A 12156-nucleotide genomic window follows, 5' to 3' on the forward strand; every position below is an offset into this window, starting at 1 on the left:
TTGGGGTGCCTTGCGACGGACTGGCGTCCTGTCCTGGGTGTGTCCCCTCCCCCTCCGGCCTTACGCCCTGTGTTGCCGGGTTAGGCTCTGGCTTCCCGTGACCCTGTATGGGACAAGCGATTTCAAACTGTGTGTGTGATTATTTCAATACATCTGTACTCACACCTCTCCATTTCAAATGAAGTGAATATTGTAAACGGTGCCTTCCACCTGTTTTAAGATGTCGTCTAATCCAACGCACTTACAGTGCTCTATAGAGATAACTGTCAACCCTCCGCCGAAGAACTGGGATGTTACGTTGTGCTATTTTTTTCCCCTTGAAACACATCACTTCATGTTGCTTCCCACCTCAATTCTCTGGCATTCCCTAACTGAAAGCTTTTATCGCGAGCGGCTGGCCGGTTTTCCTTCGTGTACAAACTGCACGTCGATCGATTTGGCCGCCTTTGCCCTCCGCAGCCCGAGAGCTTGCGTGTGCTTTTGAGGATGTGCGCAGGTCTGCGGTTTGAGGTGGACGGTGGCTCGTGGCGTTTCAGGGCCGGGTGTCTGCAGGTGACAGCTCGGAGACCCACAAGGACGTGACGGAATGCTGCCGTGGCGTTTCACTGCTCGTATGTAAAAAAGATCAATATACTTAATCGTCAGATCGGATGAACCCTATGTCAGACTGACCGAGGCCCTCGTGTCCTTGGATGGCAGTCTGACGTGCTTTATGACCGACACGTTGACGTGCTTTATGTAGTAAATCAATGGCATGTAGCCCACGTTATATGGTTCAGCCGTCTGGCTTAATGACGCGGCAAGGGGTTCGGGGCGGGAGCGCATTTGTGTGGGAGCGGGGTACCATGGCGGGTCAGCCTCCGCTGAGACTCCGAGTCGCTCCAGCACAGCAGTCTACGGTGTGGCCGTGAAGGAGCATTAAGCGCGCAAACTGTAGCGGTAGGGCAGCCGGTAGCCTAGTGGTTAGCGCTACTGCCTTTGGATCCAAAGGTTGCAAGTTTGTTCTCCAGCTGTTGTACCCTTGGCCAACAGTTCTTAGCAGCCTGTGCTCCATACCCCATTCAGGCCAACATGAGTGTTCGCACACCATCTACATCTTCTATGTTCTACTGGACCACACCCCATGGGCACCAGCCAGATTCTAAACTTGCTTCTGCAAGCAATCAGTGCTACTCCCATCAACTGCACTGCTGCAACTCTCAAAGGGCACGACGGCCTCAGATAGAATACATTGGTCTTCTGAGTAGGAGATGGTGGCGCATACATCCAATGAGTTGCTCGACCCAGTATAGGTTGGGTGTGTGTACATAGCTGTACGGCACAGGAGTCATAAGACGATAGCTTCTCCCGTGACAGCCGCTGTGGAACGATGAATTATACATGGTAGAATCTGTCCTGTGAGTGAGGTGGCTGACATTAAGCGAAAATGGCAAATGTGACATGGAACAGTTATGATGTATTAAAAAGCGCACGCCTGAGCAAATGTGAGCTAAATATATAAACCTTGGATTACACTCTGAAAGATAGCATTTCTCAGCTCCATGGCTCCATCCTTCACGACTGTGCAAATATCAGTCCTAGAATGTGCTCTTACATCAGTCAAGCACACAATGTCTTTTGGTCAATAGCGGAGCGACGTCGGGCTGATTTAGAAGTCCAGAGGTACGCGCTCCTTCTGTTGATGTATTGCATTCTTTGTATTTTTTTTTGTCTCTGAGATGTACGCTGCTTTGGAGAAGTGTCTTCGAAATGAAGAAATGTGAACGTCAATGTGCTGCACATGCAGAGCGTACAGTTCGCATGTGATGAGCACGCAGTCTACTGCAGACCTCACATCCAGACTCCGCAGCGTTAAGAGTGAGCTGCAAGAGAGCACCATCAGACTGCATCCTCAAGAGGTGTGGCCTCTCACCCAGTACGGTGAAATTACTCTCTATCTGAGTGTTTAAGATTATATATTTACATTTACATTCATTTATTTAGCAGACGCTTTCGTCCAAAGCGACGTACATCTCAGCAAAAGTACAATTTATGCATTATATTGAGAGAAGGAGACATATCTGCAGACGTGAAGGTCTCAAGCAAACCTAGTTTGTTCCCTACCACTTGCTGCACCGAGGTTCATCGATCGAGTAGGTGCATCAAACACAGGATAGACAAATCCCGATAGCCTCCTACCAATTTTTTTTCTTTTTTTTTTAAATATTATAAGATACCCAAGCAAGTAAATACAATGCCGGAGCAGTGGCTGATTAAAGGCCTTATCTGGGGGTGATCATGAAGTTACGGTGCATGAACATTTACACCGTACATGAGGTGGAGAGATCTTGGGCGAAGGTGAGTTTTCAGACCCTTCTTGAATATAGACAGAGTTTCCAGGGGAAGGTCGTTCCACCACAACTGAGCCAGAACTGAGAACCTCCGAGCTTTACCTTTCGTGTATCGTATGTAGGTGTTCTTGAACAAAAGCATCATCTAAGCAAGCAAAGAGAGGTAATTACAATAAAGTTGTAAACAATGCAGGGTAACTGCAGTGAATTAAATTTTGCCTAAAGAGGACAATAGCGCAAATTGGGCGAAAACTACATTGTGTGCTATAAATAAGACGGGTAAAAGAGTAGCTGAAAGGACGTGAAGGAGTTACCGTTAAATTATAGTTCGGTGGCGTTATTGTAATTGAAATAAAGACGAAGGCTATTCTAATACATGAAGCAGCTGTTGTTTCCCATGTTAATTGTACACTTTTATGGTTTATTGCATTATATCCTATAGCGTGTGGAAAATAACGTTTTGCATTGTTACATTTATGGTTGAATGTTGCTTTAAATGGATCTTTCGCAACAGAAAGCGGTCGGCACTTGAAGGATTTTTTTCTGCAAATTATTTTCATACAGACTCAACGTATGCAAAATTGTCTATATATAGTAAGAATCTGTACCTTAGTGGGTGTCCTAGAGACACGTCGCACCGAGGGCGGACGTCTGCTTTAAACTGCGTACGAAAGCTCAAAGCACGCATGCATTGCGTAATTGCTGCCTCCGACGTTCTGAGGCCCTCTGCACGCCTCTCCCCAAGGTGTCACTTACAGCAGCCCCCCTGAAACTGTTTACTACAAGCACCCTGTGCGAAAAATCAAAGGCGACCAAAGACTCTGCGATAAAACTTTTCAAAGAGACTCGAGACACCCAGGCAGACTTTCAGCTGGAAATTAACTGCGAACATGTGCTAATTTTCACACTGTGACACATGGCATCATGAGGAGGAGATGCGGCGCATGCACACGAAACAAAGCACAGAACTTCGGGGGGGGGCTGTTTGCTGTGGCATGAGGAATCCGTGCTGGCAAACGTGCCACCCTCTGCCACCATATAATAATTTTCTCTCTCCTTAGGCAAGTCTGCTCCGCAATTAATTTTCTCATTTCTTTCTCTCAACCTGACTGTAATCCAATAAAAGCCTGTGACTGATGGCCTTCAGTGAACAGCCTTTCTTTTTTCCCATTAATATTGTTTCTTATTGTTTAACACATGTATATTCAATTATCTTTAACCATAAAACTAAGTGCGAAACAGTTTAATTAAAAGCGATGACCATCAGCCAATAGCATAGTTCTCTCATTTTGCTTTTATAGATTTATTTCTCTCTTTTAAAGACAAGGGCAATTTGTTAAGGCGCATTTATTTATTTAATATTTTTGGTGCTTTTCAGAAACTGCACGTGTAAATGATGAGTTTCACTGAAGTTTGCTGATTTTCTTTTTTTTTTTTTTTTGCGCGGTGCACTAAATGATGGCAGCGGAGGTGGGACGATAGAGAAGCTCGCATGGCGGCAGCGGTACAATCACAGCGTCGCAGTCGGCAGATGAGCGCCACCACTCTGCATGGGCATACTGTACTGCGGTCCACATTACTGTCGCGTGATATCGTAGCATCCTGAAGAGCAGCTTTGCACCGCAATGGCGTCGGGCGCCCAGAAGGAACGACACCCGGCGGTGGCTTCGTGGCCTCCGGTGGAGTCCTGCGGTGCGTTAGTAGATCCGCACCACGATGGAGCGCATCCCGCTAATGAACATCTGCTCTCTGCTCCTGCTGTGCCCAGGGCCACAGTCATGGGTAGAGTAAACTAATAATAATTACTTCTCCTCAAATCTGTTGATCTGAAGGATCTCGCCTCTTAAACGAACGTCCGTTATGTTTTACGTTCCGTATACAGTGTGTGTGCGGCGCGTTAACTGGGAACTTCAAAAAAATTGTAGCGAGCCTCGCGGAACACGGGAAATGTGTCCCAGGGTTTTCCGTCACACGCGAAATAAAATACCTCGTGTGCTTTTTTCTTTTTCTTTTTTTTTTTGGCTTGGTACACAAAGTGACCTCGTTTTAGTTTTAATTAAGCATGAAATTGAAGTAAATACTAATTTGCCATTTAGAGCACTATACGATGTTGGTTCCTTTCATGCTTTTTCATTCCGCTCTCTGGCAGATCATTAACATACTGTCCGTACTGATGGCTCAGCACATGTTCCCGATGCGTGCTCCTCTCGGCGGCGGGGCAAAGGCCCGGCTGTGCGGAAGGTGGGAATGGCTGAGGAGGAGGCCTTTGGCGTGGCGCTTGCAATGTGGAGATGCTGGAGAGAAGCAGAGTCCCTCAGCTGTGATTGAATCAAGCGTAACCCCCACCTACGCCTTTTACGCACCTGTAGCAGTAACGTATAGAGTGTGTGTTTGAAACAGCGCCGCCTTTCTTTGATTACTCACCAAAGTATTTTTCTCTTTATTCACGTAGCTCGTCGTTTTTCCCGAGGAGGTTACGTCGTCGGAACTGGACGGTAGCGAAGGGGCGGAGGGATGGGCTCGTCACGTCGTCCTTTTGTCAAATTGTTTCCTGCAGCTGTCGTTTCCCAGGATGCTCCACGGTGCTCCCATCCTGGTGTCGTGTGCAGCTCTGTGTCAACGCGCAGCCAGCTGCCAGAATCAATGGTTTCCTCCTCGGCCCTTGACAGCGCACTCGCAAAGCGTAATCGTAGACTCGTTGAAGGAAACGAGGCCCTCGTTGAGCTCTCCGTCTCAGGACTGTCCCGGTGGGCGTCATCGCCGCTGCCTGTGCGTGCACATGTGTGGCTGCGTGTGTCTCCACATACTTAGGGTACACTTTAGGACTTTTAAAACGTAGCCATCAGTCACGGATTTACAACCTTGAGCTGCTGTGCGCCTCGGCCTGGGAGCAGCACCTCGAATCCATTCTTTTACTAAGGAACCAGGTAGGGCTTCCACCTCCCAGGGCAAGGTGCGCCGCCAAGGGCAATGACGCGACTGCCCCCGTGGGGGGCCGCCAAAGGTAGTGACACGAACGCCCCTGCCGACGGCCTCAACCAAGTGGAATTCAGGGAAACGTGACGATGCGGGTGATATGGAGAGTGTGCTTCACCACCAGTACAAGGTAATCCTTGTTTAGACGCAAGGCTCGGCATCTTTCTGAGAGCATCCTTACCGACACTCTCTGGGTGACATCATCTCTCTCGTGACTCTCCGAAGGGGAAGGGACGGGGTAGGTTGGGGAGCGGGCTCTATCTCCTCGGCTCTCTGCCTCCCGGTTAAACCAGCACACAGCAGTTTACGCGACAGTGTCTGCGGTGTAATTATTAAGCTTTATTGAGTCTTTGCGGAAGATTAAAGCGCCATTAGTGCAACGCTGTCATGCTCTCCAGCTGTTGCTATTGTTTATGACCACAGTGTTTTATGACAAGCGCTTTAGTCACCTAGACAATTAAGCCTAATGAAATACTGCACCGGCACAGCGAGCAGGGGAAACGCGGACATGCTGCTGGATGACTAGCGACGCTCACCGAGTGATGGAATGACAGCCAGCACCGCAACGATTGCATTATTCATTTAATCCCAAGAAAACCCCGCGTAGCTTTCACACCTTCGTAAGGTTTACACGGGATGTTTCCGAGAGACGGTTTAGCGAGGGAGCCTCCCTCGAAGGAGGACTTCGGGGAATTCAAAGCAACGACATTGGGGTCACCCTGGGTGAGATGATGCAGAGGACGGGGCCCTTCGAAAGTGGTGATGGGTGGGACGACTGCAGATTCGAGGGGGTGAGATTCCTCCGCTTCGCACCCTGGGCTTTGACGCTACCGCAATCTGCGTTCGCGCAGGCCCGTCTGGCGGAAAGCGGGTCCGAGCACCTGGCCGGTTGAGTACTGTCACGGCATCAACCTCGTAACGGCCTTGTTTTCTCTTTGACGCTCCTGCCATCGGGACTCTTTGCCTAGGGTGAGAAAGGGAAAATAACATTAGAATTTGCCACTGTTGGATAAACAAAACAATGCCGCTGAAATAATTAGCCTCTGTGCATAGCTGCTGGAGCTCTGATTGCTGAAAAACCACACTGTATTAGCGCTGGGAAAATATAAAAACCAGCAAAAAACCAGTTAAGTGGCACCAAGGGCCCCGACTGCCTCGCTGAGGTGAAGAACACAGGTTTCGGACACCGGGGGAGAGCTCACAGCGGACAGACGGGACAGGGCAAAAGCGCACGGGTGTCGCACGCTCACTTGGCCAATGGTCTCGCCGTCGCTCCGTGCCGCCGCTCACTGTCTCCTTAACCATCTTTGACACGTACCGATGCCTCCGAGCCTTTCTCTCGGCGCTGTACGCTGCTCGCACGTCCCATCCAGCTGCAGCACTAGCAGGGCCTCGCAATGTCACAATGTTCGTGTGAGGAAAGAGCTTACTCGTATAAATCGCCATTCCAAAATTAAATAGTTATGCACATTTTTCCCCCCAAAAAGCGTACCCTGTTTTTAATGAGGGAACTGAACATTTCTGTGCTGTGCGGCGGGACCAGCAGCTTATAATTTAGCGGCGCAATTCAGCACACGGCGGAGTCGGGCCGAGAAGTCCTTGGGATGAATTTATTCCGTTCCTTGACATTTAATCCTTTTAGTGGCGTGTGCCTATGCGCGCAATCGTGTGGGAGCGGGCGTCCGCGTGGGCGCGGGCGGCAACGGCTGCTTCGGCTCGCTTCGCCAGGAGGACGGCGGCACCGAAGGGCATCCGAGCCTCCGCGGCAGTAACTTCGGTTTCCAAACGCCCGGTGGTGTCCTGAAAAGGGCAGAATGTTGTCGTGATCTTGTCAAGGTAGTCACGTCGAGTTAGTCAAGGTAATAATTAAATCAATTAATGGACAATTTTATGATTTTCCAGCCTGTCCCGCATAACCTATTGCTCTCCGGGTCTCAAGAAATGGCTTCGCAAGTGAGCAAAAGCCATGTGCTCCTTTACGTTCATGTCATTTATAGGTCAGAGCTGTTTCTAAACGTTCTTCCTTCTCCCTCCCTTCTTTTTTGCCCTCTACCCGCCTTTCCTTTCTCTTCGGCAGGTCGTGGAGACGAACCTGGTGGCCTTCGACTGTCACTGGATCATCATCAATGAGGTGAGTCCAGCAGCAATCAAAGCCAAGGGGCGGGGAAAGGGTGCCATGGGTCAAGCAAACGGGTGATTGGGGTAACGGTGAACTGAGGTCAATCGAGCAGGTGTGCGGGATGCCCTGTCAAACCGATCTACAGTCATCATCTCCAGTTGAAGGTCATCTCCTTCAAAAGGCCAAGAGGTGAAGAGGCGGAGATGTCTTGCTGTGCCGCGCTCTCTCGCTCGAACCCGGGTAGCGATCGTTATAAACGGAGCATCCCTCTCCTTCCCAAAGGAATAAGATGAAAAATAATTCCTTTCAAGGGTGGTTGAAGCAGGATCCTCCCACCTCCTCCCCCATCCCATTTTCCCGTTTCGTGGAAGGACGACGGGGTTGGATCGTGCCGGCTGGGGTCCGTTCGCGTTCCTCTCGAAAGGCAACCCTTTGAAATTCAGTCGATTTGACATGGCATATTTTTACAAGCAGACACGCTCAAAACACGTTAGGTAATAGAGGGAAAATCGGGAAACCGCTGACCTTTCCTCAGACGTACCAGTGCTTAAAATGAAACGTTTATTGACGGTGGGTGGTGGAATGAAGAGAGTGTAGATTCGTAGAATGAAATAAAATTACTGTTTACCAAGATGAGTCGACATTAATAAATATAGATGGGTATTTTCATACTCGCTGCTCTGCTGGGAGTATCACGTCCGTGTGTGTGTCTCTCTGGCTGCATGCGTTGGACCAGTTTTACTCCGGAGTGTCGGACAGAGCTTATAACGTCTCCTGAATTTCAGCCTTTTTCTGCCAGCTTCCTGGTTGTAGACAATTTTTGCCTGTTTTATGTATTTATTTATTTATTTACTCATTGTGCCTTTTTGGAGGGGTGCATTTTCCAACCACAAGTTTGCACCTGCCTTTTGGCTGGCAAGCCCAGAATACAAGCTGGCCATGTCCCCGTGTGTGTGTGTGTGTGTGGGGGCCAACCGAACCTTCTGGCACTATGTGTCTTTGTGTGACTGTACTAGTCAAGGAACTGGACTCGTTAACAAAAGGTTGCGGGGCCAAGTCTCCGGAGACACCTTGCCGAAGCAACCGCAAATGCCATAGTTAATCTTTACTTAAAAAAGACCATCTATAAAAATATCTTCAGTAAAATGCACTGCTGTAGAAAGTAAAGTATTATACCGTAAACTCAGGAGATTACGACAGATAAAAGTGTCTGGAACATGAAGTAGCAAAATAATTGCGAAACTTAAATAAATGTAATAATAAATAGCTTTAGATGAAAGTACCTGCTAAGCAAATAAGTAGTTGTTGCTAAGATGAAGCAATAACTCATTGTGAGGGTAGTGAAACAATAAATCAACACGCCGTTCCCAGTGATTCATGCGGCGACTCCTACTGACATGTCGTTGGGCTGAGGAGCCACTGAGTACAATTATGGACGCGGTAGAGAACTGTCAAACCCGCTGTACCGGGCTGGGGGTGTCGCCACGTGTCCCCACGTGAACGGAACGGTCCCGGGGTCAAGCGGGGACACGGAAGCTCGGGTGCACGCAGCTCCTCCGCGCTGCTTCTCGAACCCTGAGCTCGAGACCCAAACTATTCGACTGCGATTCCACCACGGTGGACCTGGCGGCAATCGTTCGGCCGTTTGATGTTCTCTTAATATCCGGCGGAGCAGCGGAGATCATAGCGGTGGTCGTCAGCCAAGCGGCTCCGACAGGTGACTCGGTGCGCCCCGTAAAAAGTCGGCCCGCCTTCAGCGCCTACGGTATTGGCAGGAACATCGTGCGAAAAACACGAGGAGCAGATCGACATGGGAGCGGACGTTCCTGTGAGCCGTTTGCCTGCCGTGTTGACGGAATGAGAGATAAGCTCTCCGTTGGCCCCTCCGTGGGTGGAAGATCACACGGGCCGCGTCTGGGATTTGACGTTTCTCCCGCTCCGTGCATCAGCACGCAGCTCCGGCGCTCGCGGATTGGCCTCGTTCCCCCTCCTTTCTGCCCCTTACCCCTGTGTCCTCCCGGCTTCTGCAGGAGATCTCAGACCTGGACGTGCAGGAGCTGGTGATGAAGTCCATCGGGCGGCTGACGCTGGTGCGCCAGAGCTTCCCCCTGCCCCAGAACGCGAGCCAGCGCTGCGTGCGCAGCAACCACCGCATCAACACCTCGCTGTGTGACCCAAAGGACCCGAAGGCTCAGACGCTGGAGGTGGGAGCTGCCGTCCCTCTCGCGTGGGGAGCTTTCTTTCCCGCTTCCAGGAGGAGCGCTGCCGACACGCGCCGGCTACTTCCAGCTGCGTAAATGGGGAAAAACAAACAACTACCCGTTTGCCTCGGATTGGGCGTCCTGCTAAGAAAGATGACGATCGCGACAAATAATAATGCTAATATTTTGCACAGAGTACAGTTAATTTCGCCTCATTTTCAGCTGCAGCCTTTGTTCTCATGTTGGATTTGAGATGTTACGGTTCCTCTTGGTGGGGGGCAGCGCTTCGCTAACCAAACGTCCTTTTAAAAGCTCTTTTTTTTAAAGTTCGTCCTCAGATTTCCGTCATCGTCGCGGAACGGTACGGAAACGGGAGACGATCGTTTTTTAACTCGTTTGCGACGTTTTGGCTCAGCAGGTTAAGCTGGTACCTCTGAGGGGCTCGATGGACGTGGGCTTCGAGCCCCGCTCAGGGTGCAGGGTGCTCGCTTGCTTTTCTCTGTGTTTGCGCCCCCCCCCCCAAGACGTGCACGGAAGACGCAGCGAGTGGCCGCTGACTTGAGCTCGACTTGATGGCGTGTCCGTTATCGAACATTATATCGAGAACACATGCGACACGGCGGTAGAAGAACGTAAACTGACACTGGTGTCTTTATACAGAGTTGTTCTTTGCAGTCGATCGTTTTTCGTTTATCGTGACTTCCTCTCTGCTCGCTTTCATACACGAATAGTTGCCATGAGACATCCAGAACAACAGAGGGCACTCTGGGATTACAGCACTTGTTTTCTGGGCTGGGCTTTAAGGCAAACCATGAAGAGAAATGACCAAAGCCTTGAATCTTCCTTTCTCGTTGGCGAAACGTGTCTTGCGTTGCGTCCGTCCCATTTGGGCTTTCGCTTGCCTTCATCCGCTAAATGATGTTTTTCATCTGAGGTGCGCGAGCCGGCAGCCCTGCCCGTGGGCTGTAGGCGGGGTGGCACGGAGTCTCTGTGCGCTCAGTGCTTCATGCTGGGGTCAGCGGGGGGAAACTGAGTTAACCATGTGGGGGTGGAGCGGCTAGCTGGTCAGCGCAGTGGCGCAGCGGGTGCCCAATTTCACACAGTACTGGAGCGCATCTCCACAACCGGGGTCCGGCTGGCCCCGCGCTCTCCTCCCGCCGGCTTCGCTCCACCCACCCAGGCCCCGTATTTCCCACGTTTCCTTCAGATCGTTGAAGATGGGCATCCCGCAGGAGCAGGACGGCGCCGCGCTGATGGGCCGTGCGGAATCCAGCTGCGGCGGGACTTTCACACATTCAATCCGTTCGCAACCCGTGGCCGTCCTCCTTTTTGTTGGCCGTGCCTCTACCCCTATCCGGGAGAAGGCTGGCCCCGACTGCTGCCGAACCGCAACACCCCCCCCGAAGCCGTTTCCCCAGAAACGGCGCCCCCTTGTGTTCTCGCCGCCACGGTGCTTGCGGATCACTTTTCTCGGCGCGCTGCAGCGATCCGAGAAAAAGGGAGAGGAGCAGGAAATGTTAATGACACTCATTCACAAGAGTCAAGTGGATTCATTTGCTGCACATACTGCCAGTGCTTTGTTCTGCTCCAGATGATTCTCTGCGGAGCGCTCGGAGCCGCGTGCGCTTCGCCACGTTGTTCGGTAATAATGGAACCCTTGCGTGCCGACGTGTTTGTCTGGGATTCCAGGGTCTCCCCTGGAAGCGTTTAGTTCTAATCCTTGAGGCGTGAGCCTAAAATGCTGCTTGCATCTCCCCTGCTCCAGTGCAACTTCAGAGTTGGAGCAATAAATAAACGAATGAACAAGCAAGCAAAAGACACATTTTCGTTCCACGCCGTGTTCCTCATAATTGGGCCTCTGTCCGCACGGTCATTATAACTTGCAAGGCGTTCTGTTTGCGCGCGTGTGTATTTATCAGGGTAATAAAGTGTCGGGGGACTGCAGGAGAGCTGAAAGGAAGTCTTAGAGCATGCATTTATAGCCGTAATATATTCCTATATTTCCACAGTGACAAAACCCATATTGTGCAAAGGAAATTATAGCAACATACATTAAGTGACTCGTAGCATTAGCAGGAGTCATTAGAATTAAGGACAATTTTCTTTTTAAAATGTGAGCAGCCCACGGAGCTTTTAGTCTTTGTTAAGGGTCACATCTGATTTTATGTGTACAATTAAACTGCGCGTTATATCATGTTTTATGACAGTGATATAATGTTGTTCTGAGCTGAGAATTTACTAATAGAGCAGCGAACTGAAAAGCCTCTTGAAAAGTGGCCAATGTGCAATAGGCACCGTGACGGCTCTTAATAATCGGCTCCGGCCTGATGAGATTTGTATGTAACATTGATCCGCGTTTCCCGCTTTGCACCTTAGCTCTTGAAAGCGCAGCGGATAATTTAGAACGCGCAGGGACTCGATTGCGAACGTTCGCTAACGACATTTCATTTCGCTAACGACTTGCGTTGCAGAACCGCTCCGGAAAAATACGTGGTTACAGCCCTATTATGGTTTTGGCACTTGGCTGACA

The 12156-nt window shown here is 50.2% G+C and overlaps 1 protein-coding gene across 1 annotated transcript in view; it reads left to right on the plus strand.

Moving 5' to 3' along the window:
- The window catches only part of grid2 (glutamate receptor, ionotropic, delta 2), a 351265-nt gene that overhangs the window by 228897 nt on the left and 110212 nt on the right, over positions 1 to 12156 (plus strand). The window contains exons 6-7 of the mRNA XM_029259349.1: positions 7384 to 7437; positions 9456 to 9629. Of these exons, the coding sequence (XP_029115182.1) occupies positions 7384 to 7437; positions 9456 to 9629 (228 nt within the window). The remainder of the gene's footprint in view (positions 1 to 7383; positions 7438 to 9455; positions 9630 to 12156) is intronic.

This window comes from Scleropages formosus, chromosome 17 (genome assembly GCF_900964775.1).
Source record: "Scleropages formosus chromosome 17, fSclFor1.1, whole genome shotgun sequence".
Taxonomy (NCBI): Eukaryota; Metazoa; Chordata; class Actinopteri; order Osteoglossiformes; family Osteoglossidae; genus Scleropages; species Scleropages formosus.